This window comes from Metopolophium dirhodum, chromosome 1 (genome assembly GCF_019925205.1).
Source record: "Metopolophium dirhodum isolate CAU chromosome 1, ASM1992520v1, whole genome shotgun sequence".
In the NCBI taxonomy this organism is placed as follows: Eukaryota; Metazoa; Arthropoda; class Insecta; order Hemiptera; family Aphididae; genus Metopolophium; species Metopolophium dirhodum.
The window spans coordinates 45,031,028-45,058,886 of NC_083560.1; the positions used below are offsets into that span (position 1 = coordinate 45,031,028).

At 27.4% G+C, this 27,859-nt stretch overlaps 4 protein-coding genes across 4 annotated transcripts; 3 read left to right on the forward strand and 1 right to left on the reverse strand.

Moving 5' to 3' along the window:
• On the reverse strand, positions 1–16,086 carry LOC132937564 (endoplasmic reticulum-Golgi intermediate compartment protein 3). The gene is made up of 11 exons (XM_061004387.1): positions 15,808–16,086; positions 14,544–14,702; positions 14,360–14,479; positions 14,239–14,264; positions 13,511–13,605; positions 13,145–13,310; positions 12,986–13,043; positions 10,737–10,880; positions 1,438–1,541; positions 1,140–1,234; positions 1–1,015 (listed from the first exon to the last, which is right to left on the reverse strand). The coding sequence occupies exons 1-11, from the start codon at positions 15,911–15,913 to the stop codon at positions 874–876; spliced, it is 1,215 nt and encodes a 404-aa protein (XP_060860370.1). The 5' UTR covers positions 15,914–16,086; the 3' UTR covers positions 1–873.
• Positions 5,449–5,997, forward strand: LOC132937565 (reactive oxygen species modulator 1). The gene is made up of 2 exons (XM_061004388.1): positions 5,449–5,711; positions 5,781–5,997. The coding sequence occupies exons 1-2, from the start codon at positions 5,575–5,577 to the stop codon at positions 5,887–5,889; spliced, it is 246 nt and encodes an 81-aa protein (XP_060860371.1). The 5' UTR covers positions 5,449–5,574; the 3' UTR covers positions 5,890–5,997.
• A 1,277-nt stretch (positions 16,087–17,363) lies between the features above and the next one.
• Positions 17,364–21,808, forward strand: LOC132935205 (histone-lysine N-methyltransferase eggless-like). Its single transcript, XM_061001681.1, has 2 exons — positions 17,364–18,734; positions 19,561–21,808. The coding sequence occupies exons 1-2, from the start codon at positions 17,812–17,814 to the stop codon at positions 21,506–21,508; spliced, it is 2,871 nt and encodes a 956-aa protein (XP_060857664.1). The 5' UTR covers positions 17,364–17,811; the 3' UTR covers positions 21,509–21,808.
• A 2,777-nt stretch (positions 21,809–24,585) lies between these two features.
• On the forward strand, positions 24,586–27,698 carry LOC132936075 (ER membrane protein complex subunit 5). Its single transcript, XM_061002751.1, has 3 exons — positions 24,586–24,815; positions 27,165–27,217; positions 27,334–27,698. The coding sequence occupies exons 1-3, from the start codon at positions 24,740–24,742 to the stop codon at positions 27,517–27,519; spliced, it is 315 nt and encodes a 104-aa protein (XP_060858734.1). The 5' UTR covers positions 24,586–24,739; the 3' UTR covers positions 27,520–27,698.
• Positions 27,699–27,859: the final 161 nt, after the last annotated feature.

Sequence of the window (27,859 nt, forward strand, 5' to 3'; positions counted from 1 at the left end):
TTTGTTGAATTTTTTTATTAAATATACTTCAATATAATAGTTTTATTTTATTATTTTTATCAGTGGCATATTTTGGTTAGGTGTTAATTACTGTATTTTAAACATTGTTTCTGAATAAAAACAATTCCTCAGTTTTTTTTTTATTATATTAATGAGATTCTGGCATTGATAGTATCTCCATTTTTAACATTATAAACCTAAAATAATAATTATAATAATAACAATAATATAAATGAAAAAGCATATGTAAATCTCATACAGTAACATTTTTAAACCTGTCTAGAGTACAAAATTAAAAATATTTTATTAAGGAGACATTTTTGGAGAAAAGAGTATTATTAATGTAAGAAAAGTCGAGGCCATAAGAAGGAAAAACGTTATTTAAATCAAATCTGTCACATAAAATAAAGTAACAATTAACGAGCCGATATCAAAGGTCACATGTGTCTTCTCCACAGTTATGAAAGGTGTTCCTTACTGTTGTGTGGACTGTTATTGAGCGTGGACGAGAGAGCGAAAACAAATAGTGTGCTTAACCTTACCCCCCCCCCCCCCCATCTAATACTAAATTCAAAATTAATTAGAACAAAATGTATTTTTTTTATTGATTCTAATTATTATATTATAACTGTATTCAATACTAGGTATTACAAAGATATACATATTGATTTGTTTGTTTAATAACTATTTATTGTGGGCCATACTCAAAGGGTACGAGAGTTACATCTACAAAAACGTTCACCTTTCCTCTTTATCTATTTTATATAAAAATTGATTTATGTTGTAACAAAAAAACTAAAGGATCAACTGTTGTTAAGCCACTCACCTAAATATCCTAAAGTATGCCACTGATATTACAGAAAATAATACATTTTAATTATTAGAATTAGGTAATTGTTTCTTGCGTATATTGTACACCTTAGATACTTTGTACATAAATATATCAATAATCCAAAAACATATAAAAACTCCACTGATATTGCACAAAAACTGAGTGAACAGATGCCCTAGTAACCTAAATTATACAAGACAAATAATTAATACAGTATTCAATTGCAATATAGGTATAAAACATACATAACAAATAAAGTATGTTTAGTGTATGCTGTACCTAAACATTTAAAAATTGAAGAACATACCTTGGCTTTTCAGTCAACTTGATCATGATAGGTGAAAATTCATAGCTAAAGAATATTCCAGGGGCGCCTGATGGACCTTTATCAAATGCTTGAACCTATTAAAGTATATAAATATTAATGTTATAGTATAAAATAAAATAAAAAAATAAAAAAATAAAATTAACAATGCAAGACTTAAATAAAATAAAATACGCTTTTTTTTAAATATAATATGCATCCAAGGAGATTTCAATTATAGTGTATACAATATAATGTAAAGTCAATACTCAACACAATAAAAAAATATATATATTTATACCTTGTGTTTGGTCACTGAGAACTGGTTGGTAGAAAATATTGATAGGTCTCTTCTTTGATAGAGAGTTGGAACAATTTTTATATAATACTGAAACATTGTTGCTCCTATAAGAAGTAAAATAAACAAGTCATTTAAAATTAGAATTATATAATTAAATTTATTTTTTTTATGAAAATAAAATTTATTCAAAACTAATTAAGAGAAACTATATTAAGTATTATCTCAATAATTTAAGAAAAAAGAAAAATTTTATTCATTTTTGTTTAAGCAATTAGAAGATTAATAAAAGTTCATTACTAATTACTCATAACTCAGACAATAGAAAGGGATTTAAGTTAATTTGTAAAACCCAACAGAATATTATATTAATATAAATATAATTTATATGAGCAGTATATAATACAGATACAATTTTTAAAAATTTAAGACATATAAAATTATATGAATGTATGACCTTAAAATGACAATTTAGACAAATTATTTTTTTCTTTCAATGCATTAATAAAAGAAAAATAGACATTCTAAAAACACTCTGAGTATAGCTTAAAAATATACAAACGTGATATATATAAACAATTGTTTTAAAGCAGGGGTCGGCAACCCGCGGCCCGCAAAGCAATTTTTGATGGCCTGTACATGGTGGTTAATTTTTGTGTTTTATTTTTGTTCAATAAAATTTTTATTATAATTTTCAATATTATTTAATTCTGTTTTTTTTATAAATAAAATCTTATCTAACCGTTATTAGTTAATGTTTATTCTATATAGTTATATAGTCAGTTTAATCTATAAAATTATTATTATTTAATCGGAATTAAAGATAATGATGGCTGCACTACTCAGTCATATAGTTACTTTGCGTTTGTAGCGACTAGCGATTAGTATTACACCGTACGTGTGACTGTTTGCGTTTGTAATAGTTTCATTTTAAAAGTAAATTCAAACATTATCTTTTTTCCAGTAACATTTGTGTATTTTAATCTCATATTCCTATGTAAAATAATCAAATATAATAATAATACAATTATAAGTAATATATCATAATATGTAATTTTTTTTTTAATGTGGCCCTTGATGAACAATTGAAAAAAAATATGGCCTGCGTGGTTAAATAGGTTGCCCGACCCCTGTTTTAAAGCATAAAAAACCAAAAAAATGTATAACTTTACATACATAATAAATTAAGATTATTTTCCCAGTCTTAAAATAAGTTTTTATTGTAAATATCCTAATATATTTACATACATGTAAACATATTAAGATACATAATATAATTAGTATAACCACCTAAAATCTAGACAATGGACTAAGACAAGTTATAAGCACATAAAAAAGTAATAATAAAATTAAAATTAAAATGCTAGAGTGCAATTCAATTGTTGGGAAAAAAAATTACAAAAACGAATAGTTATCAGTTTATTACTTATCATTGAATGCCAAAATGAGTTGACCCCGTACGGCCATGTCATAGTCATGCAATGCAAAAAGTCCAAGTAGTACCTACCTAAGTACTGAAACAGATTCTTACCCAAAAAAAATTTTAAAGCGCCGAGAAAAACAAAAAAAAAAATTAATAAAAATCAGAATTTTTACGCAAAATAGGTTTTCGACAGAATAGATTTTGGCTTTTGGTGTAACTCTAAAACAAATGAACGTAGATATATGATATTTTCACTGGTTGTTTATATTAGCATTTTCTATACACGATACAATTTTTTGATTTGTTTTGAACTATTTTCAGTTTCTAATATGTTTATTTTTATTTCTATGAATGTTAATAAAATTTAAATTGTTGGGTAAAAAAGCTTGAAAATTTAATACAATATATTGTTACATTAACATTTAAAAAATAATAAAAATCCATCACAATTTTCTTTTTTAAGCATTTAGAGTTTAAATCTTGACAAAACACGTAAAACTCACAAATTAGAAATTCAAAAAAATTTTTATTTTTAAATTTAAGATTTTAAAATGTAATACAATATTTCTTACAACATTGGATATTCACTTGATTTCTTATTTTGTTGTAATTCAAAAACGAATAATTATAGATACTTGCAAATTTCACTGAATGTTAGGTTTTTAAAAAAATTATACACAAATATTTTGACTTGTTTACAAACAATTTCAAATTTCGTTTTTTTTAGTTTTTTTTTCTATAAATATGAATAAAATTGTATTTGTTGGGCCAAAAAGCTTGAAAATGTAATACAAGGCTCCTGGTTATATTGTTACATTAGAAGTTTGAAAATATTAAAAAATACACAGGCACAATTTTTTTTTATAAGCATTTAAAATTATATTATAAAATATATTATTTTATTGTTTAATATTTTTAAGACGCACCTGCATCTTACACACGGACGTCGTACCAAATTTTTGTTCGACAGGTTCAATAGTATGCTGTTAGTTTTGATATTAGAGTGAATTGAAATTTTATTATTATCTATTAAACTTTTAGGTAACAACATTATCTGTGTTCTCTTGTTGGTTTTATACATATTTTAATTTTTAAGCGATTAGCGAATTATGATCATTTTTAAATACTTATTATTTATTAATGTTTTACATGATTATAACTCACTTAAAAATTAAAATATCGTAAGAAACCAACGAGAGAACACTGCAGATAATGTTCTTACGTTACACGGCCATTTGTTGTCTTCGTCTTACAAGTGCGTTGGGAGAAAGCGTTTAGCTTCGTTAGTTTAAAAATTAGAGCGAATCGACCTATTTCGAAACTTGATGGTAAGTAGTACTTGGACCAGGTAGTACCAGGGCTTGCAAACGTTATAATAACGTTATATTTGACAAAAATCCGATTGAAATTTGTAAACGTTATTATAACGGAAAGTGATAATAAAAAATAATTTAATACCTCAAATTAAAACATAACGATTAACAAAATATATTATATATCATTAAACAAAACATAATTTATAGAATATCATTGAACGATAAATAAAGCAAAACGAAATATTTAAAAGGTCTATTGGTTTTGTAAAAACATTAATTTCATGCAAACAATCTAAGAATCTAAGAATTTATTTATATTATATTCCATATCCAGGCCATTACCTACCCGCATTAAGTAGTTATTATTTTTAAATTTAATACCAAGGGATTAAAACTATTTTAAATAACGATAAACGCAAAACTAGTGTAACGTTTTAATACATAAAACAGAATTTTTTTCAAATGCAGGCCCTGGTAAGTACATTATCTGTGTTTCTATGTGGGTTTTTTACGATATTTCAATTTTTTAGTTAGTTATGCGTATATAATATAGCGTAAATTAAAAATGCTCATAACTCGCTTAGAAACTGAACTACCGTAAAAAACTCTCATACAAACACAGATAGTGTTTTTACCATCAAGTTACATAACAGGTCGATCCACTCTATTTTTCAAACTAACTAAACGCGATCTGCTGAACGTAAATTTGCTATTTTATGCACTTATAAAACGGAGACAACAAATATCTGTGTAGCAACCTCTTAAAAGTTTAATAATAGGTCACTTCACTCTAATAAGTCTAATATCAAGTCAAAACTGACAGCACCCCATTAAAACACTAGCGAACGAAAATTTGCCATGTCGTACGTGTGGAAAACGGAGACAACACATGCGGGTCGAAGTAAATAAATTGTAAAATGCATAGACCTTATACCAATAGAACTCATATAAGGTCCAATTGGTAAAATCACTATTAGTACCTATTACCGAATTAGCATGTTCTTCGTCGCGACATTGCGTCTAACAACCACTTTAAGGTCGCCACGCACTGCAGCCGCGGTGGCGGTAGAACTATTCTGTCTTGGCAGTGTCGCCGCGGTAAAATTGTGTCTGGACTCATTTTTCAGTAACCGCTACCGCCACCGCTACCGCTACAGTGTGTAGGGGACCTTAACGCATAATCGCCGTATACGCGATAGACCTAGGTGTATGGTACACAAACCCACATTATAAGTGATAACTTCATTAAAGACTGATAAGTGATAACGACGCGTATAATGTATGATAACATTAATAGTGAAAAAAACTGCATGGAAATTTCAACAATACGACTAAACGAGGGTCATTTCGAATTTTTTTACTTCCAAAACTTCCGAAACTACCAAATTGTAAGACGAAAAGATGCCAGTGCCGAGTGGAAGTTTGTACGGAGGTCAAGGTAAACCATCGTGTTACGACAGAGTATCCACTTCATTTATGATGGGAGCAACGATCGGAATAACTATTGGAATTCTATTCGGTGGTTTAGGAGGCTTGAGGTATTTTCTACATACATTTACATTATAATTTTACTGTGCATTTCTAAATGACATTATTATTCAATATAGATCAGGATACAGAGGCCGAGAGCTCGTTGGCAGTATGGGAAAAACTATGTTGCAGAGTGGCGGAACATTTGGCACGTTTATGGGTGTTGGTGCTGCCCTTAGATGTTGATTAATAACTGTTTATTTATTATTAGATACATTTCTTTTTTAAGACTTTATTTGTGTAAAACTTAATTTCTGATACAAATTACAATAAAGAATACATTATTATTTAGTATATATTAGTTAAATTATTTATATTTGGTTAAATTGAATATTCAAAAATTACATTTACCATAGGTTTATAATAATACTACTCATTAATATCCTATTAAAGATTTAAAAGTTGTAAGTCAGATAATACTTATTTTTAAATAATTAAAAAGTGTAACCTTGGCATCATTTCATATTTTTCAAGTCAACAGCAACATTTTGAATGGCTATTTTACAAAAAATTAATATTTTGTTCCTCTAATAGTTCTTTTTTTTATAATATCAGTAACCCCCAAACCACCTCCATGCCTATTGTAATAAACATGTTTGGTAGTTATTTGGTGTTTTCTACCCATATTGGTTGTACTATTAAATATTAATATAGTTAAAAATCCGTCTACAAATCAAAATTTAAATGCGTAATAACTTACAATAAGTAACAATAATACTATAAATTACAGAATAATATTAGTTAGGAAAAATATTAAATAAAAAAAATGATATATATATAACTTTCTTCGAGATATTCACATCAATCAATACTAACAATCAACATAATAGTAGTTTGAAAAATTAAGCCAAGGCCTAAATGAAAATTCTATTTTCATCCCCCTTCTCCACAAAAATTACACCACTGAAGTTTGAAAGAATACTAAACTGTCATCAATGTCCAGTGAATAGTGGTAAATTAGACAAGTCACCTATTTTAACTAAAAATATTAACAGTAGAACTAAGTTATACTCGTAATGTTTTTTTTTTTATTCAAAAGCAAATATACATTCTTGTTAAGTATTTAATTTAATTTTAATTTGTTGATTTCCTAATCATCACTATTAGATTATGTACATAAACATACAATAATACAAACATAAAATGTGCATAATTGCAATTGTGCCTGATAGTTGGCCGAAATAATTAAAATTAGTAAGTACATGGTTTTAAACTTAAAGAGTTTGTTCTTAATCAACTATATAACGAAAAATATATATCCTTAAATCAATAAAATAATTCCTATGGTAAAAATTGTGTTTTGAAATACATCATTCATTTTTATAAAAAAAAGAAATTAAATTCCATTTAGTCATGAAAAATGAACTAAAAGAATGTATGTACTATAATACTATGTAATTTTTACTAATAAAGAACAACCAACATGTAAGTGAGATAAAGAATTTAAGGCCGATTTGCTGTCTTTGTCTAATACAAGAGGAACATAGGAATAATGACTTAAGCGACTAACAAAAATTAAGGTACTTCTAGTTGTTCAATGAAAAAATGAAAAGTGAAAAAATGTTTGAATTGGTATACAGGTTTACTTTGCATCGGTCGAAGTACTTTTTCAATTGTAGCAATATTTTGATGAGAATAAATATTTTAAATTTTATAAATTTGTCAATTTTTAAATTGAAATATATTATATAATATAAATATATTATAAATATATTTAAATATATTAAAAATATGCTTCGACTGATGCAAGGAAACTTGTATACCAATTCAAACATTTTTTCATTTTAAAACTGAACAAATAGAAATACCTTAATTTTTGTCAATTGCTTAAGTCGTTATTCAACGTGTGTTAGACAAAAACAGATAATCACCGCACCCAGCACCCTTAAAGAAAATTTTTAAATATCAACCTACATATTAATATTTAGATATTATACAATTATAAATGATTATAGTATACTTATATAGTTATATGTTAGTTTTCATGTTTAGTAAATACAATTACATTCAAGTGGAATTTATTTTAAACTCATTATGTTTGTTCGCAGTCATAGAAAATATTAATGAAAAATTGATAACAATATTTACTAGGGCTCTCGGTCTGGTACGTGTATTGATATACACGTGTTCACGTAGTCCGTACCTTAAATAGTAAAATGTATGAATACCCGTGTATTTAATTATACGTGTTTTTGAAGTTCGTGTACACATGTATTAAGGTACACGTGTATTAAAATTGTATCTATCCGTGTATTAAAATTACCCGTGTGTTTAAGGTCCATTAGTTTTTATAAATATATAAATAGATGCGCTGTAACAAACGTTTTAGCTGACCGCAGTATAACTAATGTTGCAATTGCAAAAAAGTTGGAAATTTTAGAATGTGACTGGACAAAAATGGAAACTGTAGTAGCTTTGTTAAAACCATTAAGAGTTGTAACAACAGTTTTTTGTCGCGAAACACATTCACCGGTATCAATGGTTAGACCTCTTATTTCAAAAGTGATTGAAAAACATTTGAAAATTAATACATATGATAGTGAAATTGATGTCAGTTTTAAACAGACAGTGGTGTCACAACTAATAGAACGTTTTAAGCTTAATAATTTAACAAACATCATATCTTCAAAACAAGTAGCATCATTTTTAGACCCAAGATATGAAGATTTGGAACATAAGTAAATCGAAGTAAGAGAAAATATCCGTTGTAAAGTAACAAAATTTACTGGTCGAAACAAATACTTCGGAAAATAGAGTGGATAATGAAGTTCCTATCCAAAAAAAGAAAGGAGCATTTGAATTTTTATACGGTGATGAAGTTCATGAAGTCAATGATGTTTCGACGCAATTTCAATGTTACCTTGCAGAACCACAACTGAGGTACGATTTTGATGCATTTGAATGGTGGAAGTCACACGAAAAAAATATCCTCTGGTAGCAAAGGCAGCAAAGAAATTTTTGTCAATACCAGCCACATCGGTAAGCTCAGAAAGATGTTTTTCAACTGCCGGGAATGTGGTTACGCCCAAAAGAAACAGTTTGGCACCAGAAAATGTCAATATGTTAGTATTTTTATATCAAAATCGTCAACTTATGTTATAACACTTTCAATATAATAGATAGGTATTTTTTTTTACAGTTATCTTGTGACTTTTTTCTTTATAAATTTATAATTAATTATTTATAATTTACTCATAAAAAAACCTCTGAAATTTATTCTCAATTACTGTATTTATAGTTTAAAAAATTATTCTTGTTATTGTTTTGTAATTTACATTTGAAGAAAATTTTCATTGTTCATATTTTGTTATAATTAAAAAGAATATTGTTATTGTTTTGTCGTATTATACTCGTATGTTATAATAATAATATTATGTTTGTATTAAACTATTAAGTATAAAATGTTAAATATAATATTATAATTATCATAATTATCATATTATATACGGTGTTCCTATAATCATAATATATTATACAAAATGTCTTAAGATAATCCCATTTATGTTTTTATTTTTTTTTTTAAATATGTATGTATAACAATTTTCAGGTTTGTAAAAAAAGAAAATAATCTTCAAATTTTTTTACTAAAAAAAATGGTATATTTTCATAAATGTCTAACTTAAATATTTGTATGATAACATGGTGGGGGAGGGGTTATGAATGGGGGGCACGAACTTTTGGGCTCTCCCTTTTAGATCTTCTTTGGATCAGGGAAGACGGACATTAAAAACACGGGCTACGAGCACACGGATTCTATAATACACGGGTATCCGTGTTTTTAAATACACGTGAAATAGAGACCTCTAATATTTACTATATAGTTACGTAATATATTTGATTTATTGTTTTGGTAAAAACAATTTTATTAATTTGTGTTCAAATTATATTTATTAGATTACATAATTAATACCTATACTATTGATAGTTATTTCAAAACCTATTTATTTATTTATTATTTATTTATTGCAATAGGATTAAAAAATCAAATTTAAAAAGGTGGACAAGTAGGTGTTGTTCTACTGTGCAGTAGGTTACAAGTGGATGACTTTAATGGATGGTGTTAAAGTTGAATTCAATGATATAATATCATTACAGCTTAAAACAAGTCAACATTTTATCAAGTATTGGAATTAATAAAATAAACATACAATATAAATTACAAGTGTATACGGTTATTCGTTTTTGAATTACAACAAAATAAAAAAATTGTAATTGAGAAATCCAGTGAACATCCAATATTGTAAAAATATGTACTTCAAACGCTCATAAAAATTTAATTTTACTTTCTTATAGACATTTTTTCTTTTGATAAAGGTTGACAAGTTTATAAGGTATCTTGTATTAAATTTCAAATTTTAGATTTAAAAATAACAATTATAAATGTAAATTAATATATTTTGCACATTTTCATTATTTTTACGTATATTGTCAAGATTTGAACTTGAAATGCTTGTAAAAAAAAAATAGTAACGGGATTTTTAATATTTTTTAAATATCATTGTAATAAAATATTAAGAGCCTTGAATTTCATTTTCAAGCTTTTTTACACAAACAATACAATTTTATTGACATTCATAGAAAAATAAACTAAGCAAATTTGAAACTGAAAATGTCCCTAAACCTATCTTATTTAAGTTTTGAAAAAGGTACAATGAGTATTTTGACCAAGCAAAAATATATTTATTGAAAATAATTTTAAAAAAGTGGACTAGTTGGTGCCACGCTACCGTTTTACTGTACAGGAGTTGTTGAGCATGTCGTTGTAATGGATGAGTTATATTTGAATACAATGATAAATCATTTCATACTAAAAACGATTCTGAGCGGAGACGTTGTGTCAGCCTAGCATACTTGCAAATATAATCAAATTTAATAAAAACTACTTTAATCTACTCGAAGTTAATTATTTTTTAACTTATCAACACTCATGAAATTTTATTTTCAGTAAGAATAGCATCAACATTTAAAAAAAAATATTTGAACCAATGCATAATTCTTTTATTTACTTAAATCTAAAATGATGTATTATTTACCTTCTTCAGCAATAGATTCAGTTGAGTCCAATGGATTACGATCATGACTTGTATTAATTGATTCCAATTTTTGACCGAATGATAAATGTCTTATAGTGTGAGTTGTGTTAAACGATGAAGATGAAAATGGATGTACGTCATGAACTAAAATATAAATCCAAATTTAGTAAAATAATAAGCAATAATATTGAAATAAAAGATAACAAAATGGTAAAAACATATTTAAAATAATGTAACATATTATAATATACAGTGTGATTCCTTTTAAAGGTAACACTAAATAATTCTGTCCAGTGACATCGGATTAATATGCGGTTTTCGGGAGGGGATAGGGAATACATAAATACACATTTCTTGATGATTTTTACATTTTTAGATCTTTCCTTGTGCGCATGCGCATAGGAAATTGGATTTTGTATTTTTTAAGTATGGGGCTATACAGTGTGATTCCTTTTAAAGGTAAGACTAAATAATTCTGTCCAGTGACATCGGATTAATATGCGGTTTTCGGGAGAGGATAGGGAATACATAAATACACATTTCTTGATGATTTTTACATTTTTAGATCTTTCCTTGTGCGCATGCTCAGTACAACTTGCATTTTTTTAAATGGCAACAGGTGTTTTGAATACCAAATTCGGATAGACCGAATTTTTTTAAGTCAATTTGGTCCTTTTTACCATAGTTCTAAAATCAAAATTAACCAAATGGCAACCAGTCAAAGTTTCGATTAAAATTATTGAATTTTTCAACAATCATACTAGAATTTTTTGAATTATTATAAAATTTTAAGTATTTTTTTTGTTTCCGTGGATTTTTTAAATAAATTTGGTTTATTTTAGTAATTGCTACAAATAAAATAATCTTAGAGTTTACAAGACGTAATTACCCACTTCTATCATGACAAATAACAATAAATGATAAAATTAATAATTTAAATAGAAACTTTAATAATAGAAGTTATGAGAAATAAATCATATCAGTTTGTTTAATCTATTCTTAGTAAATGAACTAACATTTACGTCTAATTGAGGTTAATTAATTATTCCTCAAAATTAAATTAAAATGATTTAATAATATCTGGAAACCTACGGAAACAAAAAAAAATACTTAAAATTTTATAATAATTCAAAAAATTCTAGTATGATTGTTGAAAAATTCAATAATTTTAATCGAAACTTTGACTGGTTGCCATTTGGTCAATTTTGATTTTAGAGCTATGGTAAAAAGGACCAAATTGACTTAAAAAAATTCGGTCTATCCGAATTTGGTATTCAAAACACCTGTTGCCATTTAAAAAAATGCAAGTTGTACTGAGCATGCGCACAAGGAAAGATCTAAAAATGTAAAAATCATCAAGAAATGTGTATTTATGTATTCCCTATCCTCTCCCGAAAACCGCATATTAATCCGATGTCACTGGACAGAATTATTTAGTCTTACCTTTAAAAGGAATCACACTGTATAGCCCCATACTTAAAAAATACAAAATCCTTGAAAACTAATAGAAATATAATCTATTTATTATAATATAATTGGTAAATCAACTTTTATTTTTATTATTAAGAGAATGTCAAGTTATCTTTCTGGCCCACGAGCAACATACCAAATTTACATTCAGCAGAACCAATCCTATATTATACCCTATGTTGTTACATTTAGTATTAGAGTGAATCCATATATTATAGGGTTATGAGTATGACATATTTCACATAACATTTTCATTTTAAAATATTTCAAACTTGAAACTATATCATCCTTCTTGAAATATAGAAAAATATATTTTTTAAATTTATTTGACTATTTTATGATATTTTAATTTGTATGTAAGTAATGAGTAAAGGGCAGGTTTTTCTGCAATTGCATATTTTTTTTTGCATATTAGTGCATATTTTTATGATTTTAACTGCATATTTTTTGGCATATTTTGACACTTATTAGTGCATAAAAATCAGTGCTCTAATTATAAGTGCGTACATTATTACAAATTATAAATGCTTGTAAATTGCATAAAAATTAAAATATCATAAAAAACCAATGTAGCGAGTAGCGACACAGGTAAGGTTGATAACTTAAAGTTTGATAATAGGTGAATTTTCACTTATATTAAGAGTAACAACAAAAGTCATGATTGGTTCTGCTAAATGTAAATTTTCTATGTTGCCTGTGAGTCAGACAGAAAAAATAAATAGTGCGCTGACATTCTCTTAATAAGTACCAATATGAAACTATTATAATATTATACTTACCATGCATATGGTTAAACGAAAAACTCATTCCTGGAGCAATATGAAAACTTCCACTAACCTAAAAGATAATTATTAATATAATAATTGTACATTATTCTATATAATTAGATTATTCATATTTATAATAAAAATAACATTTTTCAAGTTTTTATTACTTACTCTATTTACCAGTAGTGTACCATACAGTTGACAACCTTCTTTAAATGCTTTGTCATACATTTCATTTTGAGATGATTGATTCTTGCATTGTTCTATACTTAAAGGACGGAAATCCCAATTTTTCATTTTGTAAGCTCTTTTAACATCATCACATGTATTACAACACCTAAACAATAAATATTTTTAAATATTAATTCTTGGCATAATATTATGAAATGTTCTAAAATCTTAGTAGAGGGGTCTTATTATTACCTATTATCATAAGGTAAATAAAAAAAATACAATATAAATATATTTATATTAATAATATATTTATTGAGAGTACTTAACTATGGTGAGTTGATAAAATATTTCAATCCTACTTACGGAATAGTTGAACTTTCTGCTCCATAACAGCTTCCACAAAGTGCTTCAGTATTATTAGCATTATCTGTTTCATTTGATTTTAAGGTGGACGCAGGCTAAAACAAAGTATTGTATACTGTATTAACTTGAAATAAATATCTGGATTAAAAACAGTTTTGATTAAATTTTTATTTTACTTGCCCTACTTGACAAAAGAGTACTTTTAATTTAAATTTCAATATCATAACTAAAAATAATCATAATTAGAGATTATATTATATTTTAATAGTTGTGTATTAAATATTTTATATCATCTACTTTAAGAGGCTGTTAAAACCACATGTGTTGCCTCTGTCTTACTAACATAATATAACATGACAAATTTTGTGTACATTTTAAAATGCTCATAACTTGCTTCAAAATTAAAATATCAAAAAAACCTTACAAATTTCCCTTTATAATACTCTGACTTTTAACTTTGATAGTAGTTAAATTCACTGTAATATTAAAAACAACAGAATACAATGGATTTTTTTTAACGTTAAATTTCCTATTGTGTGTAAAACAACATATTAACAACACTAGTGGGTATAACGTCCTCTTAATACTATTAAATTGTGTTTCAATATCATTGTTTTAAAATATTTTAATCACTATAAATATGAACATGGTAATAGATAAATTAAAGGATTTTTTTATGATTATTTTAGATAATATAAAAATTGTAATGTTTTAAATAAATAACTTACATTTAATGTTTTTTTACTGCCAACATCTAAACCAAAAATATATAAAATGTTAGTACTAAATAGTAAATATGTTCACCTAACTTAATATATATAACCATGAATAATGTAAACCTAATCATACCATCAGACTTTTCAGGATCGCTAATTGGTTGTCCTTCTAAATTTAATCTTCGTTTATAAATATTATGATCAACCTGCAGATGTGTTTCACCTGAATTATCAACTGCATCTAAAACTAGAACTAAAAAAAAAATTGATTTAAATATACAAGTAAATATTAGTCAAAGAATGAAGTAAATACATACAATCACAAGATATCTTAGGAACAACAATATCAAAATTTATTTGTAACTTTTTATTTCGTGATGTGTCAACAAAAAGTTCTTCAGTGGGAGTGTTGTCAAGATATTCAACTAAATTTGACACCATCAAAAAAACAATGGTTAGAAAACAAACCAAAGAAACTAAAAGAAAATGAACAAAATTTAATTATTAATATTTTAATACATAATTAATATCATTAGTCATTTTGAATTTTAAATAAACTAGTATTTTTTTAATGTATATATTTTATGCTTTGAGTTTTAATAAGGATCCTGTAAGTGCTTTTGAAATATCAAACAGATGATATTAAGTTTACAATGTTAGATTAACATTTTATAATTATACCTTAATACCTATAACACATGAAATTTAATATTTACTATTATTGTTTATTCCTAGCAGTAAGTAAATGTTTTACTAATAATAATATAAAATACACACTTGAAATACATTTCAACATTTAATAAGTTTTAGGGCTATTCTTTCAATGTCCGGTTAAAGTTAATCGACACTTAACCAGCCGAATTCTGCCGGTAATAAAATCTGTTATCAGTCGTTTAATGTTAACCGACACTTCACCGGACATTGTAAGAATGGCCCTTAATCAGTTGTACAAATGTACAATCAATAAATAATTTATTAAATATTAAATAATAATGAAACGAAAACTTATAGAATTTAGTATCAACTAATTAATTACAAATTGTCATGTTCATAAAAAAATATACGACCATTAAGCTTTAAATTCAAATAGTTTAAACAAAAACAAGATATATTTTTAAATTATGTTTCTTTAATATAATGTGAACAATAACTTGGAACTTATAAAGATTATAGTATTACAATAATTATTATGCATGACTATCGGGCACATATACAGAGTTGAAACCCCCTCCCCCCCAAAAACTACTATAATACCCCCCAAAAATTGTTTTTGAATACGTGCCTGACGACTATATATTTTGAACTTATAAACGATCAAACAGTCTCGTTTAATTGTATAACCAAAAAATCTGTTGATATTTTGCAACAATTTACAATTATATAAAAGCAAACATCATGAGGATACATATTACATTTATGAAACAATAAACATATTTTAATTCAACTAAAACCAAAGCATAAAATATAACAGATGATAGATATATGTATATATATATGGCATTACAATATTGTATGGTGTGTAACTACACTGCTATACAGTTGCAATGCTATATAAATATATAGTTATAATCATTTTTTTACCGATTCCACCCCATACAGTTTTTATTTGAACTTCTTCTAATGGTTTAGCAAATGCATCAAATTGTTTCAATGTATTCATAGAAAAAAACCCTTTCTTCGAAGACATATTTTTTAAACTATAGTCTATAAGTCTGTATTAGTAATTAATTATGAATGTACAATAAACAACAACTTAAATTTTATTAATTATAAACACGTCAACTAAACTAAAACCAGTATAAATACTAGTTGAACAATTTTTCATTACGACTACATTCTGTGTTATCAGTTTGTACACAAAATGTTAAACGTTCCGATATTTTTAGTGATAATAATGATTATTGTTTATTTTTATTATCTTAGATGGACGGTGTATCCTTGCTTAGATCTTACTATCATATCACGAATCAAGATAATATACTAAAGGCTCGGTCAAACAGAAAGCGGTCTGCCCGCGCGGGCACTGTAAAATAATACAACCGACCGCGGTCAGCGTACCCGTAGACCATGGCAGCCCGCTCTCTGTTTGACCGAGCCTTAAGGCACTATAAGTATACTATAGTGCCTACAGTGCCCTAGATATACAGGATACGGAACCGAAAGGTCTTGTCAATGTTTTTCTGAGTCCGCCCGCTTCTCACGTTGCGGCCAGACTACTCGTGGGTCTAGAACGAAAAGGTTCTAAATCGCAGCATTTTTTTCAAAAGTCACTTTTCAACTAAAATGGTTGGAGGTGCATCTTTTAAGCTAACATTTACGATTATACGATCATTATTGACAATTTTTTTAAAACCAAAAGGCTCTAAATCGCCAAAAATTTAATTTTAAACACAATTTAATCAAATTGAATACGCTCGGTTAATAGAACCAAATTATTAACAATACGTCAGTATAAAAAGGTTCTAATTAAATTAATCACTACCAATAATAAGCCTAATAATTATTACACATATTCATATTCAACAGAATTTTACGATCGAGATATAGATTTCGATGTTTCATAATATTATTACATTGTTTCGTGATAGAAGATTGGTAGCAATGAGAAAGCATTATTCTGAAAAGGTTTCAGCTAACAATAATAAAAATAATAAATAAGATTGAAAAAGTTCTAATTAAATATATTTTTTTTTTATTTTAGGATGAAAAGGTTTTAAATATTCTAATATTATAGAACCTGTTCATACTAAACATTTTATAATTTATATTTTATTAATTTGTATATCAACCAATACACCAAATTATTATTAAAACGTTGTGAATTAAACTATACAAGTTTCTGCATGCTTTAGAACTTAAATTTTTAAAATATTTTGTTAACGGAGTAAAACATTTGAACTCAAACCAAAAAATTGCTCTCCTGGAAAGTTTCATAAAAATGATTTAGAACCTTTTAATTCTAGACCCTGCGTGGGTATATAAGAAAAATTATTATTGTTGTTATGTGCACGGTTAGTACCGTGTTAGTACAGTATGAGATATACGTCTATATATACACCGGTTTAAAATTACCTTAAACCGTGGTTATGTGAATATGAATTTTCCCCACTTTATTTTTTTTGTCGCAAAATGGTGGCATAACATGTCCACCATGTATGTTTAAATATCTGTAACCATACCCATTATAATGTGTAGAGCCCATGGGTTAAGCCATATTGAACCATGGTAGAGCCCAAGGTGGATTTACCCTGGTAGAGTATTACTTAAACCGAATACCATAGTATTTGGGGTTATGTTATGTTACGGGTTATGTTACATAACCTGTTCATGATATTTGACAACGGTTAACCACGACGTTACGGCGTGCCGAAATATTATTTTGAGTTTTTTTTTTCGATTGTTTGCTGGACAAACGCCGTTTAAACATTAAATTATTTTCGTTATTTTTCAATGGTCAACGATCACCATTATAACTATGTGCCGAGTGCTCTCCAACGTATTATTTTGAGTTTTTTTTTTTTTTTAAGTTTTTTTGACAAAAGTCGTTTGCAAATTTAGGTACCTAGTTAGTGTTGTAATATCAACATGTCCGGCCATCGGTGCATCAATGATAATTGCCAATCAAAACCTAAAATTAGGCTGTTCGCCGCTCAAAAATCTGTGTGCAATTATTATAGTGTCCACTACAGGCCAGATCGCCAAGTGTGTGGGGCCTGTATGCAGAAATGTATCATTTATTTGGATAGGATCGGTAGACGGTTTAAAAACGGAGAATGTATACTCGACGATAAATATCCAAAAAAACAAATCGGTATAATTGAGTTATCAGACTCTGACGACGATGATATCAAGCCATCAACAAGAGACCTCGACCCGCAAATAGCTAAATTGAGTACATCATTGAAAACTATCTTGAAGGATACTGTTAAGCCATTATTCAAAAAACAAGAAGAATTATGTGAAAGCTATTTGATTTCTAAAAAAGCCAAACTAGTTGCTGGAAATGAACAATTGAACAAAGTAGTGGATGAGGTAGATCTGGCAATCACAAAACTATACAACAACATATACAAGTTTGATGGTCAAAGGAAGTTTAAGTTTGACGAAGAGATAAGTATTATTGATGACATGGATCATGATGTATCCATTGTATCATCTAAAAAATTACCTGGATTGCCGGATGATTTACCCGAAGAAGGCACACTAATAAGACACTTGTTAAAAGTGGGTGACAGAGTGTATGGGATGAAACATTCACAAATGCAGCCATGGATTGAGGGGACTATTAAATCAGCAGTTAGTGACACATATTTTAATATTATATTTGGCGATACAGAAGAAAAAGTTTTGAATAATAAAAATTTAGCATACATAGATTCTTCAAGCCACACACAGTATCCAGTAGGCAGTAGAGTGATTGCCAAATTCCAAGATACGAATATTGAAATGACGGATAAATTCTATGTAGGAGTAGTTGCAGAACCACCAAAATATCTCAACAATTTCAGGTACGTTTAATACATTTTAATAAATAATTCTGATAGCTATACTCTGTACCTACCTAGATTAGAACTTATCTCTTTCCAAATGTTTTAATAACTAAGTTAATTTATCCATCTGTTATGCAAGTTATGTACACCATTATATATTTTGAATATTAAATTATATAGGTACATACAAGAATTATATCACTAAAAAATTTTAAATAAAATATCTGTCCATGTATTTATAAGGAAGTCATAAAATGTTAGTCTCTGTTGCCAGGTTTTTAATATAAAAAATAGGTTTATACTACTGTTCAATGGTAAATATCTATCCATAATAATGTCTGTCATGTCATGTCATGAACCTAAAATTTAAATTGAATAAAATAGAGGTATATCCACTTTAATGAAAAACTCAACAATTTACTGAAAAATGTTAAAAATGTTTTAAAAACATTAAACAAATCACCAATGGTTTTAAAAGAAACTTTTAATATTAGGTAATTAATTTTTATTTAATTTATCATATTGCCCAACCAATTTTTTTTATTATTATTATTATTATTATTATTATTAGGAGATACCTACGTAATCTCGTTATTTAAATAAAATAATATAGTAACAACAATCTTATTTAATATCAAATAACAATAATTTATCCTACCTAGACAGTGAAAGATATTTTGAAAAATATAAGTGTCAATTTAAAGAAAAAAATTGTACTGCTCACATTTTTTAAAAATGTCATACTGTTAAACAGCAGACAAAGAGCAGCTTAACAATTTTTGCAAATAACTAACCTATATATTTATCACAGCTTATACTAAAACACTTTTTTGATCTGCCTTAGGTACATGATATTCTTTGATGATGGATACACACAGTATGTATACCATAAGAATATTCGTCTCGTGTGTGGTATGTCATTAAATGTAAGCGACGATGTACATGAAAATATTCGAGAATTTGTGAAGATGTATTTACACAAATATCCAGAACGGCCTATGGTGAAGTTTAATAAAAAACAAATAGTACGCACAGAGCTAAACAATTTATGGTGTTCAGCCAAAGTGAAAAACGTAGATGCATCGTTAGTACAGTTAAAATTTCTTGATATCAAGGTCGAACACACAGAATGGATGTATCGGGGCTCAAACAGGTTAGGCCCAATATATAATCAATTAAATAGTAACAATCAAGATAAGCGTGTACGTGGTACGGTGTTGACTGATGTTAATAAGTTATTAAATCGACCTTATATTGAAATAGAAAATCTGACTGAAAATGTAAAAAGTGATAACATTAATAACAGTGACAATACTCAAAAACCTCAAGAAAATAATGGTGTAGTTAAATCAATTGAAATACCAGCGAACTGTCCAAAACCGCTTCCTTACAAGCACCATGAGTGTTCTCATTTTTGTATGTTATGGGTTCACTATGACTACAGTCAAACAAAATATATGAATGTTTTAAGCATTCCATTACATTATGGATTTATGAGGTCTGTATTAACAGACAAAAAGTTAAAATTAAAAAAAGTAATATATACCACTCCTTGCGGTCGTGATATAGATAATGAAAACAAAATGTACAGTTACTTGAAACTGACAAGTTATGGTAATAGCCAAATGACAATGGACTTATTTAATTTTGATTGTTTGATTAATCCGCTATCTTCGTTCAGCGTACCAGAAGTGTTTATTCGTATAAAAGACGTATCTTATGAGATGGAGTTTAAAGCAATTAGCGTTTTCAACAGTTTGAATGACTCAGTACCAGCCCACATAAGGTATATAACAAAAAGCATATCTGGCCGTAACGTTCATTTGAATATAGACCCAAAATTTTTATGTGGATGCGATTGTATTGATGATTGCGAAGACAAAAGTAAATGTTCCTGTTGGCAACTTACTAACGAGGGTCCAAAAAATTACCCTGCTATTTTCAAAGACCATGACAACATTGGCTACAGTTTCAAACGGCTACACAAACAAGTAATCACGGGTATTTTTGAATGTAATGTCAATTGTAAATGTATGAAAACTTGTTTAAATCGTGTTGTTCAGGAACCACTAAAGACGTCACTGCAACTGTTTTTCACTAAAAAAAAAGGCTGGGGGGTGAGAACGCTCGCTGATATTCCCAAAGGCAGTTTTGTTTGTACATATCTTGGGGTGCTTCGCACAGAGAAAGATGTTGATAATGATTTTTCGTTAAACTGGGGCGAATATCTGGCAGATTTGGATTTTCTCGAGACAGTTGAAGAGATCAAAGATGGATATGAAAGTTATGTGGCCCAGTCTGAAGATGAAAGTGAAGATTATACTAGTTCATCTGATGATGAAGAGTTTAATCCTAGTTGGGCAATCAAGAGTAACGTGAGTAGTCTGTTTGAATCTAGAATGTCGTTAAGGAAAAATTTACAAAAGACAAATACAAAAACTGATGGAAAACATGAACTGTCTAAGTTAAATACTCAACAAAAAATTGAAAATAAAAACACATCTTTGCTAAGATACCTAGATAAAAACTGTGGTATCTACACGCTGGATGCTAAGGTCGATGGGAACATAGGTCGCTATTTTAACCATTCTTGTGACCCAAACATATTTGTTCAAAATGTTTTTATCGATACACATGACCTTAGATTTCCATGGGTGTCATACTTTGCACTATCAAATATTCCAGCAGGAACCGAACTAGCATGGGATTATAATTATATGATAGGCAGCGTGAAAAACAAAAGACTTATGTGCCACTGTGGGTCAAAAAATTGCAAGGGCAGACTATTATAATTTGTATTTATAATCAATATTTTTGTAATTATTAATCGATTGTTTTTTTTTGTTCATAGAGACAACAGAATATGTTATAATCAATGATTTACCTATGTGTGTGAATAATATTATTGTATAAAAAGATTGAAATATTTTACTTTGAATTTTTCTGCGTTCAATAGTTTGAAGTCCAACAGATCAGTATAGATGCATCTTACATACTATTATTTTCACATGTTATTAGAAGACTTATAAATATATTTTTAAGTTAGGTGTGCCAGATGTCCTATATTTTATACGGAAATGTTCAACTTTTAATAAAAAGCACATTTATATAAGGTTTTTTTTTACTTTGAGACAATAACACTTGATATCATTACTAAAAGCGTGGGCAAGTGATTAACACTCTGCTGTACATCAGATGACTAGATGAGTAGCAGTAATGGATGTGTTAACTTGAATTCAAATATATGAAAATCATTGTATACGAAAAACGTTTCCGAACAAAGATATAATATTATTAAGTATATTTTATGATATTATGAATTATTATTAGAGTAATATATTTTAATATTAGAGGCATTAGGCTACAGTAGGTTAAATTAATTTTTGCCGAATAAATTGCATTTGATAACGTCATTATGTTTCTAAAATATAATAGTATAACTTAAAAGTTTCAAGTACTCACAAATATTTTTTAATTACAGCAAAATAGCTCAAAACAAGTCTAAATATTTTGAACATTTTATTTTTATGATAAAATAAACATTTTGTAAAAATTTCGAGTACTTATGCCGTCCTATGGTTATTAGTTTTTGAATTATAACAAAATTAGAAAATCGTGATATGAGATACTAAATAATAATTAATGTGATTTATGGATTTGGATTTCAGATAGTTCAATATACATGTTAATATGAGCGATAATATAACTATGTAATCAAGTAAGATACGACACGAAATTGAAAATGTCATCATTGATTGACTGTTTATTCTTACATGAATATGTATTCAAGATATAATGTCATTAACTTTGAAAAATGTCATACAATTTTACTTCCTAAAATCTAAGATATAATCTATGATATTACAATAATAAAATAATCATGATTTAGCATTCTTAACTGAAAACATACTAACATTTAAAACAAAAATGACTAAAAAGCCAAATTTTCTAAAAAAAATGTGACCAATGTTTTACTTAAATAACCCTGATGTTTAACAACAATAACAATCATAAATAAATTGTTATTGCTAAGCTTCTTATTTTTAAAAGTAAAATAATATTTTTATGTTCTAAAGACTATATATATCGTTTAATTGTTTTACCAACACAAGTAGACTGTAGTAATAATGAAATAAAATTTTTTAGGATATTAAAAAATACAAAATTTGTTTCAAATTATTTAGACATATTATAATGGTAAGGCAAGTACCTAATAGAAGTAAATTAGATAATAATTGATAATTTTTCTAAAATATAAGTTGTTTTTATTAAAATGTCTTTAAATTTCTTTTCAGACTTTTTCATAAGTACTGTCTTTAAAGTTATTAACGCAATTTAAAAAAAAAATTACATCATAAAGATTAAATATTTATAAATAGTAGAACAATATTTAAAACTATAAAATATTTATCCAATTAGGTAGCTAAGCATCTGTCTTATGACAAATATCTTTATAGTATGATTATTATGATTTATTACAATTCATTTAGAATACATTGGTATAATGTTACAATACTGAACTAGGTAACAAATGAAACAAATTTTGAAGTGTTTCCCAAAAAAAAATCCTTATAGTTTCTAAAGAAACATAAATATACTATTCTATCTCAGAGTGAACTGCTTTCGCGCACGCAGACTGAGATGCCGAAGAGTGTCTGATCCCCCCCATGCGAAGGCTATGCGTTCTATGAGTGGCAGACAGTCATCACTGATCATCTGGTGCCTATGCTAACGCTCTCATTGATGTCCTGATTTTGGTGGGGATACGCGGAAAAAACGTGTTTTGGTCAGCCGAGTGGTTCACTCTTAGATGGAACAGAGTAACAATACACAATATTTCAAGTAATATATATTTAGCAATGGGCATAAATAATAATTACCTACATCATACTTTTTAAATTTCTATATTGCTCAACATTTAAAATTCTATAACCATGATTTTGATTAAATATATAAATTAATTATATGATATAAATATATTAATATCTATTTGTAATCTATAGTATTTTCTTAAACGTATGACAACAATAAATTGTTAAAATTGTATGATTAGTAAATAATTGAAGAAATATACAAGATTTTCAAGGAGGAAATTTGAGTTCAAGAAGTTACATGTGCAATATACAAGCGATACGTATCGGACTCAGACTTCAATACGAACCGGTACGTAACTATTCCATATCGATACGTATCAAATTTTTCTTATTGAAAATCTTCAGTCTCATGTAAGCAAATTCCCAAAAAAAAATATTTTAAAAAAAGTTATTACGTTCCAAATTCGATGAATCAAAAAAATATTGATATTTTAAAAAATTCTAAAAAATAAACTACTCGACTTAGATAAATTACTATCAAAATTGTTCTTATAATCAAATTCACAATTTGGCTATTTTGAAAATATCCAAAATAATTAAAATCAATTTAAAAATAATTTTTTGTAAAATATTAATGTAGTGTAAGTGACTATAAATTATAAATGAAAAAAAAATGTTTAATATTGATTAGAACAAAAGTTATTCCAAAAGTGAAAAAGTTTTGTGAACGTTCCGAACACTGGTTATAATAGTAGCAGTAGTACATCGATTAACTGTTTCACGTTAGACGACGTTTATAAACGATTTAAATACCTACTTGGGAAAAACTAGAAATTAGTATAAATTATAATGAGTAATAAGTAACCACGAAATTTTAAAAATATTTTCACGATACTAACAAAAATTGAAAAATATTAAATAATAATATTACGTATCACGGCCTTAGAATATAGATTACGTATTATCATTGTATAAGATGGTTGTAGTTGGCATTTTGGAAACCAATCGTGGTTCCGCCCGAATCTGGTAGTCCACTAACAGATAACAGATAAGAGCATTTAATGTTTATCAAGATATTGATTCCTTCGACGGCTTCAATGTAGGCAACTTTGTGAACTTTTATAGTTTACAGTCGGCTTTACTTGCATCAGGGTTTGGACTTATTTCAAACCGACATTTTAACATTACCAGCACTCCAACGTCACTGACATGTTTAACTTGTACCGACAAATATTCGCTCTAGGTATACTGTCGTTACTACATGCAGCGTATTCAGCGGCTCAGCGTAAGTACATAATTTCAAAATATTTTATTTTAGTATAATTATGTGTACATAAATAATTCAATCCAGTGAGTAACATGTACATTTCAAAGCAATGCAACTACGATTGTCCATCTGTAATCTATCTCTTTAATCAAAATTGCTAATTACAAATTGTTTTTTTTTATATTGCCGTGTTAAAGAGTTTTACTTTTGTTATAGTGTCTCTCATTCTAAAGAATTCAAAAGTATGTAATACCTATATTATGTAAATTTCTTTTGGGTAGTAATTTATTTAAGATGGCCAATTAAAATCACTTCCTATTAATTTAAGAATATGTTCCCATTTTTTTCAAATTAAAAAGCATATTTTTTTATTTCCATAATGCTTATCAATTATAATGTTTTTTGATTGCAATATTTGGCGTATGTTTGTTGTTAAAGCTTACAAAAGTATTTAAGTTGGATTTAGCTATATTAATATCAACCCTTTAACAGCTTAGCAAATTAGGAATAAAAAATAGAAATAAAAAGCTATACATACTGTAGAAATACCAAATAAATGCCCATATTGCCCAAAATTTGTTTAGCTATATTATTTTATTTAATATTATACATAATATGGGCATACCTATCATTTAGCTTAAGAAATATTTCTGGAATAAAAAATGTTTCATTGTGATTTATGCTCTATATTAGAATGAAGATGCCTACTTAAGGTATATGATATACTGTGTGGATGTAACGTCCTCTTAAGGTTGTTGCATGCTGCTCTGACAGTGATCCAGATATCGAGTTGTATTAAATTCTAGGCAAAGCAAAAGAATGTATTGATTTTACATCATGTTTTTTTTTTGTATTTTATCACTCTTTGGTGTAGTACAAATAGAGTAGAGTGATTTAATTAATCTAGACAGTCAGTTAAAATGAAATGGTTGTTTATAAATACAACACTAGTTCAAATGTATTGCTACAATTTTAATTGTATGATAACAAGGTATACCAGAATAACTAAACCAAATAAACTGATTAATCCTTTCAATTTTGATCTTGCCCCAGGTGTAATTTTAACTAGGGGGCTAATTATATTATATAATAAATATATCGATTTATAATATTTTTTTTCATAAGGCACTATGCCCGGGAGTTGGTCCGAAGTCCTAGTTCAGATGCCTATTTGGCAGAATTTCTATTTGTGCCCCCATAGGTTTCTGCCATTCCCGGTTAGGGGATGGCGGTCTCGCCATCTAGACAGTTGCCTGCCCAGAGAGCGATGCCGCCCGTGGCCGGGATTTGAACCGGTGACTGTACATGTTACAACTGACGCCGTATTCCTCTCAGTCACTCCGTCCCCCAATTTTTAATACAATACCCTATAACTAAAGAAAAAACATTGGTGGTACAACATAAAAATATATGCTGAGCAATGCTTCTCATAATGAAACTTTTAAAAATGTTTATAAACATCATTGCAGGGGTTAACTAAAGTGTTAATTAACATCAGGACCGTCTCAAGCAAGAATAGTGCACTAGCCAAAATTTGATTTTGCTACCCTTAAAATAATAATATTATCACTGTTTTGACAATTCCGTCCTAGGTATCTTAAATTGTTCATGTAAATAATATATGACGCAAGTTCCCTTTATTCTTAGATATCTCAGAAAAAATTATATCATATGAAAAAGTTGCACTAAGATTTTTTAAATTTTAACTCATACTTACATGAAACAAATTTAACCTACTTTGCAACAAATCAAAATAGTAGAAAAAATTTTGCAAATACAACAACATCTCAGCCCTGTGCCAAATTTTATGTTCATTATATTTTTCTCTGTTGTTTTTAATATTAGAGCGAATTGATCTATATCAAATCAAAGGTAAGAACTAGGTATTATTTAGGATAGGGTTGGCCAATCCATAACACGGGTATAACAATTAGTAACGTTATTTTTATTATTTTATCTCAATAATTACATTTTATTTAAAAAAAATTTATATATTATATATAACAGGGATTATTAAGTGGCACGGGAGAAATTTTCAATTATAATTAGTGGCACAACTGAATTTTATTTTTTGTGTCATAAATTGTGTCACAAATCCCATTTCCCATTCCTGATATACGACATAGCTCAAGGAAAAATCACATAATTTTTGGCACTTAGCGTTAGAAAAAATTCCTATCCCTGATTTAGGGCTTCATAAAATAATTTTAATATTGTAGTTTACAATTAAGAGTACAATGTAACAACAAAATCCATATGATCATAAAGTCTCACATGGTCATGAATCATGATAATCCATTTTTTTAGTTTTAAAACTAGAAAATTTGCTTTTGCATATCAGATAACTAATTTTATTTTATTTTACAGATCGATCTTATTTACGAATAACGGAACAGGAATTTGATGGATTACCATTTGATGTAAGCCTTGGGAATCCATTAAATATTTTATAATTATTTATTTATTATATTATATATTTATTTTATAATATTTATAATTTTTTCAATTTTATCATATCATAATTATTTTGTTTTAGATATTTGTGCAAGGTGTAGTTAGTCTTTTTCTGTCAATGTATGGAATATTGTACTTGGCAGGAGATTTTAAAGAAGTGAGAGCCATTGAAGAATTGGAATGTAAGACATGGGAGACATTACACAACACACCTGCATTTTATATATTTAATCACAGAGGTAAAACTCTGTTCTCTAATACGTTTTAATTAATTAATGGAATCCAAGAAGCTGGAAATGTCATATTTTCAGAACCTGGAATGGTTTCTTTTTTATTTTGGTATTTATTTATTATGTTGTGTTCAGAATTTAATTCAACAATATTATATTCACTTATTTTAAATGTATTTACTGCTGCTTGATTCAATTATAACATACCTAAATTAGATTGTGAATAATTAAGATATAGTTTAATCTGATACTTAAAATATAATTAATAATTTCAATTAAAATAAGTAAAAAGATTATGTTCATATTTTCATTATAAGTGGTTTTTATAAATATTCACAATTTTATGATAAGTATGATTAAATTATTGTAAAAATATAT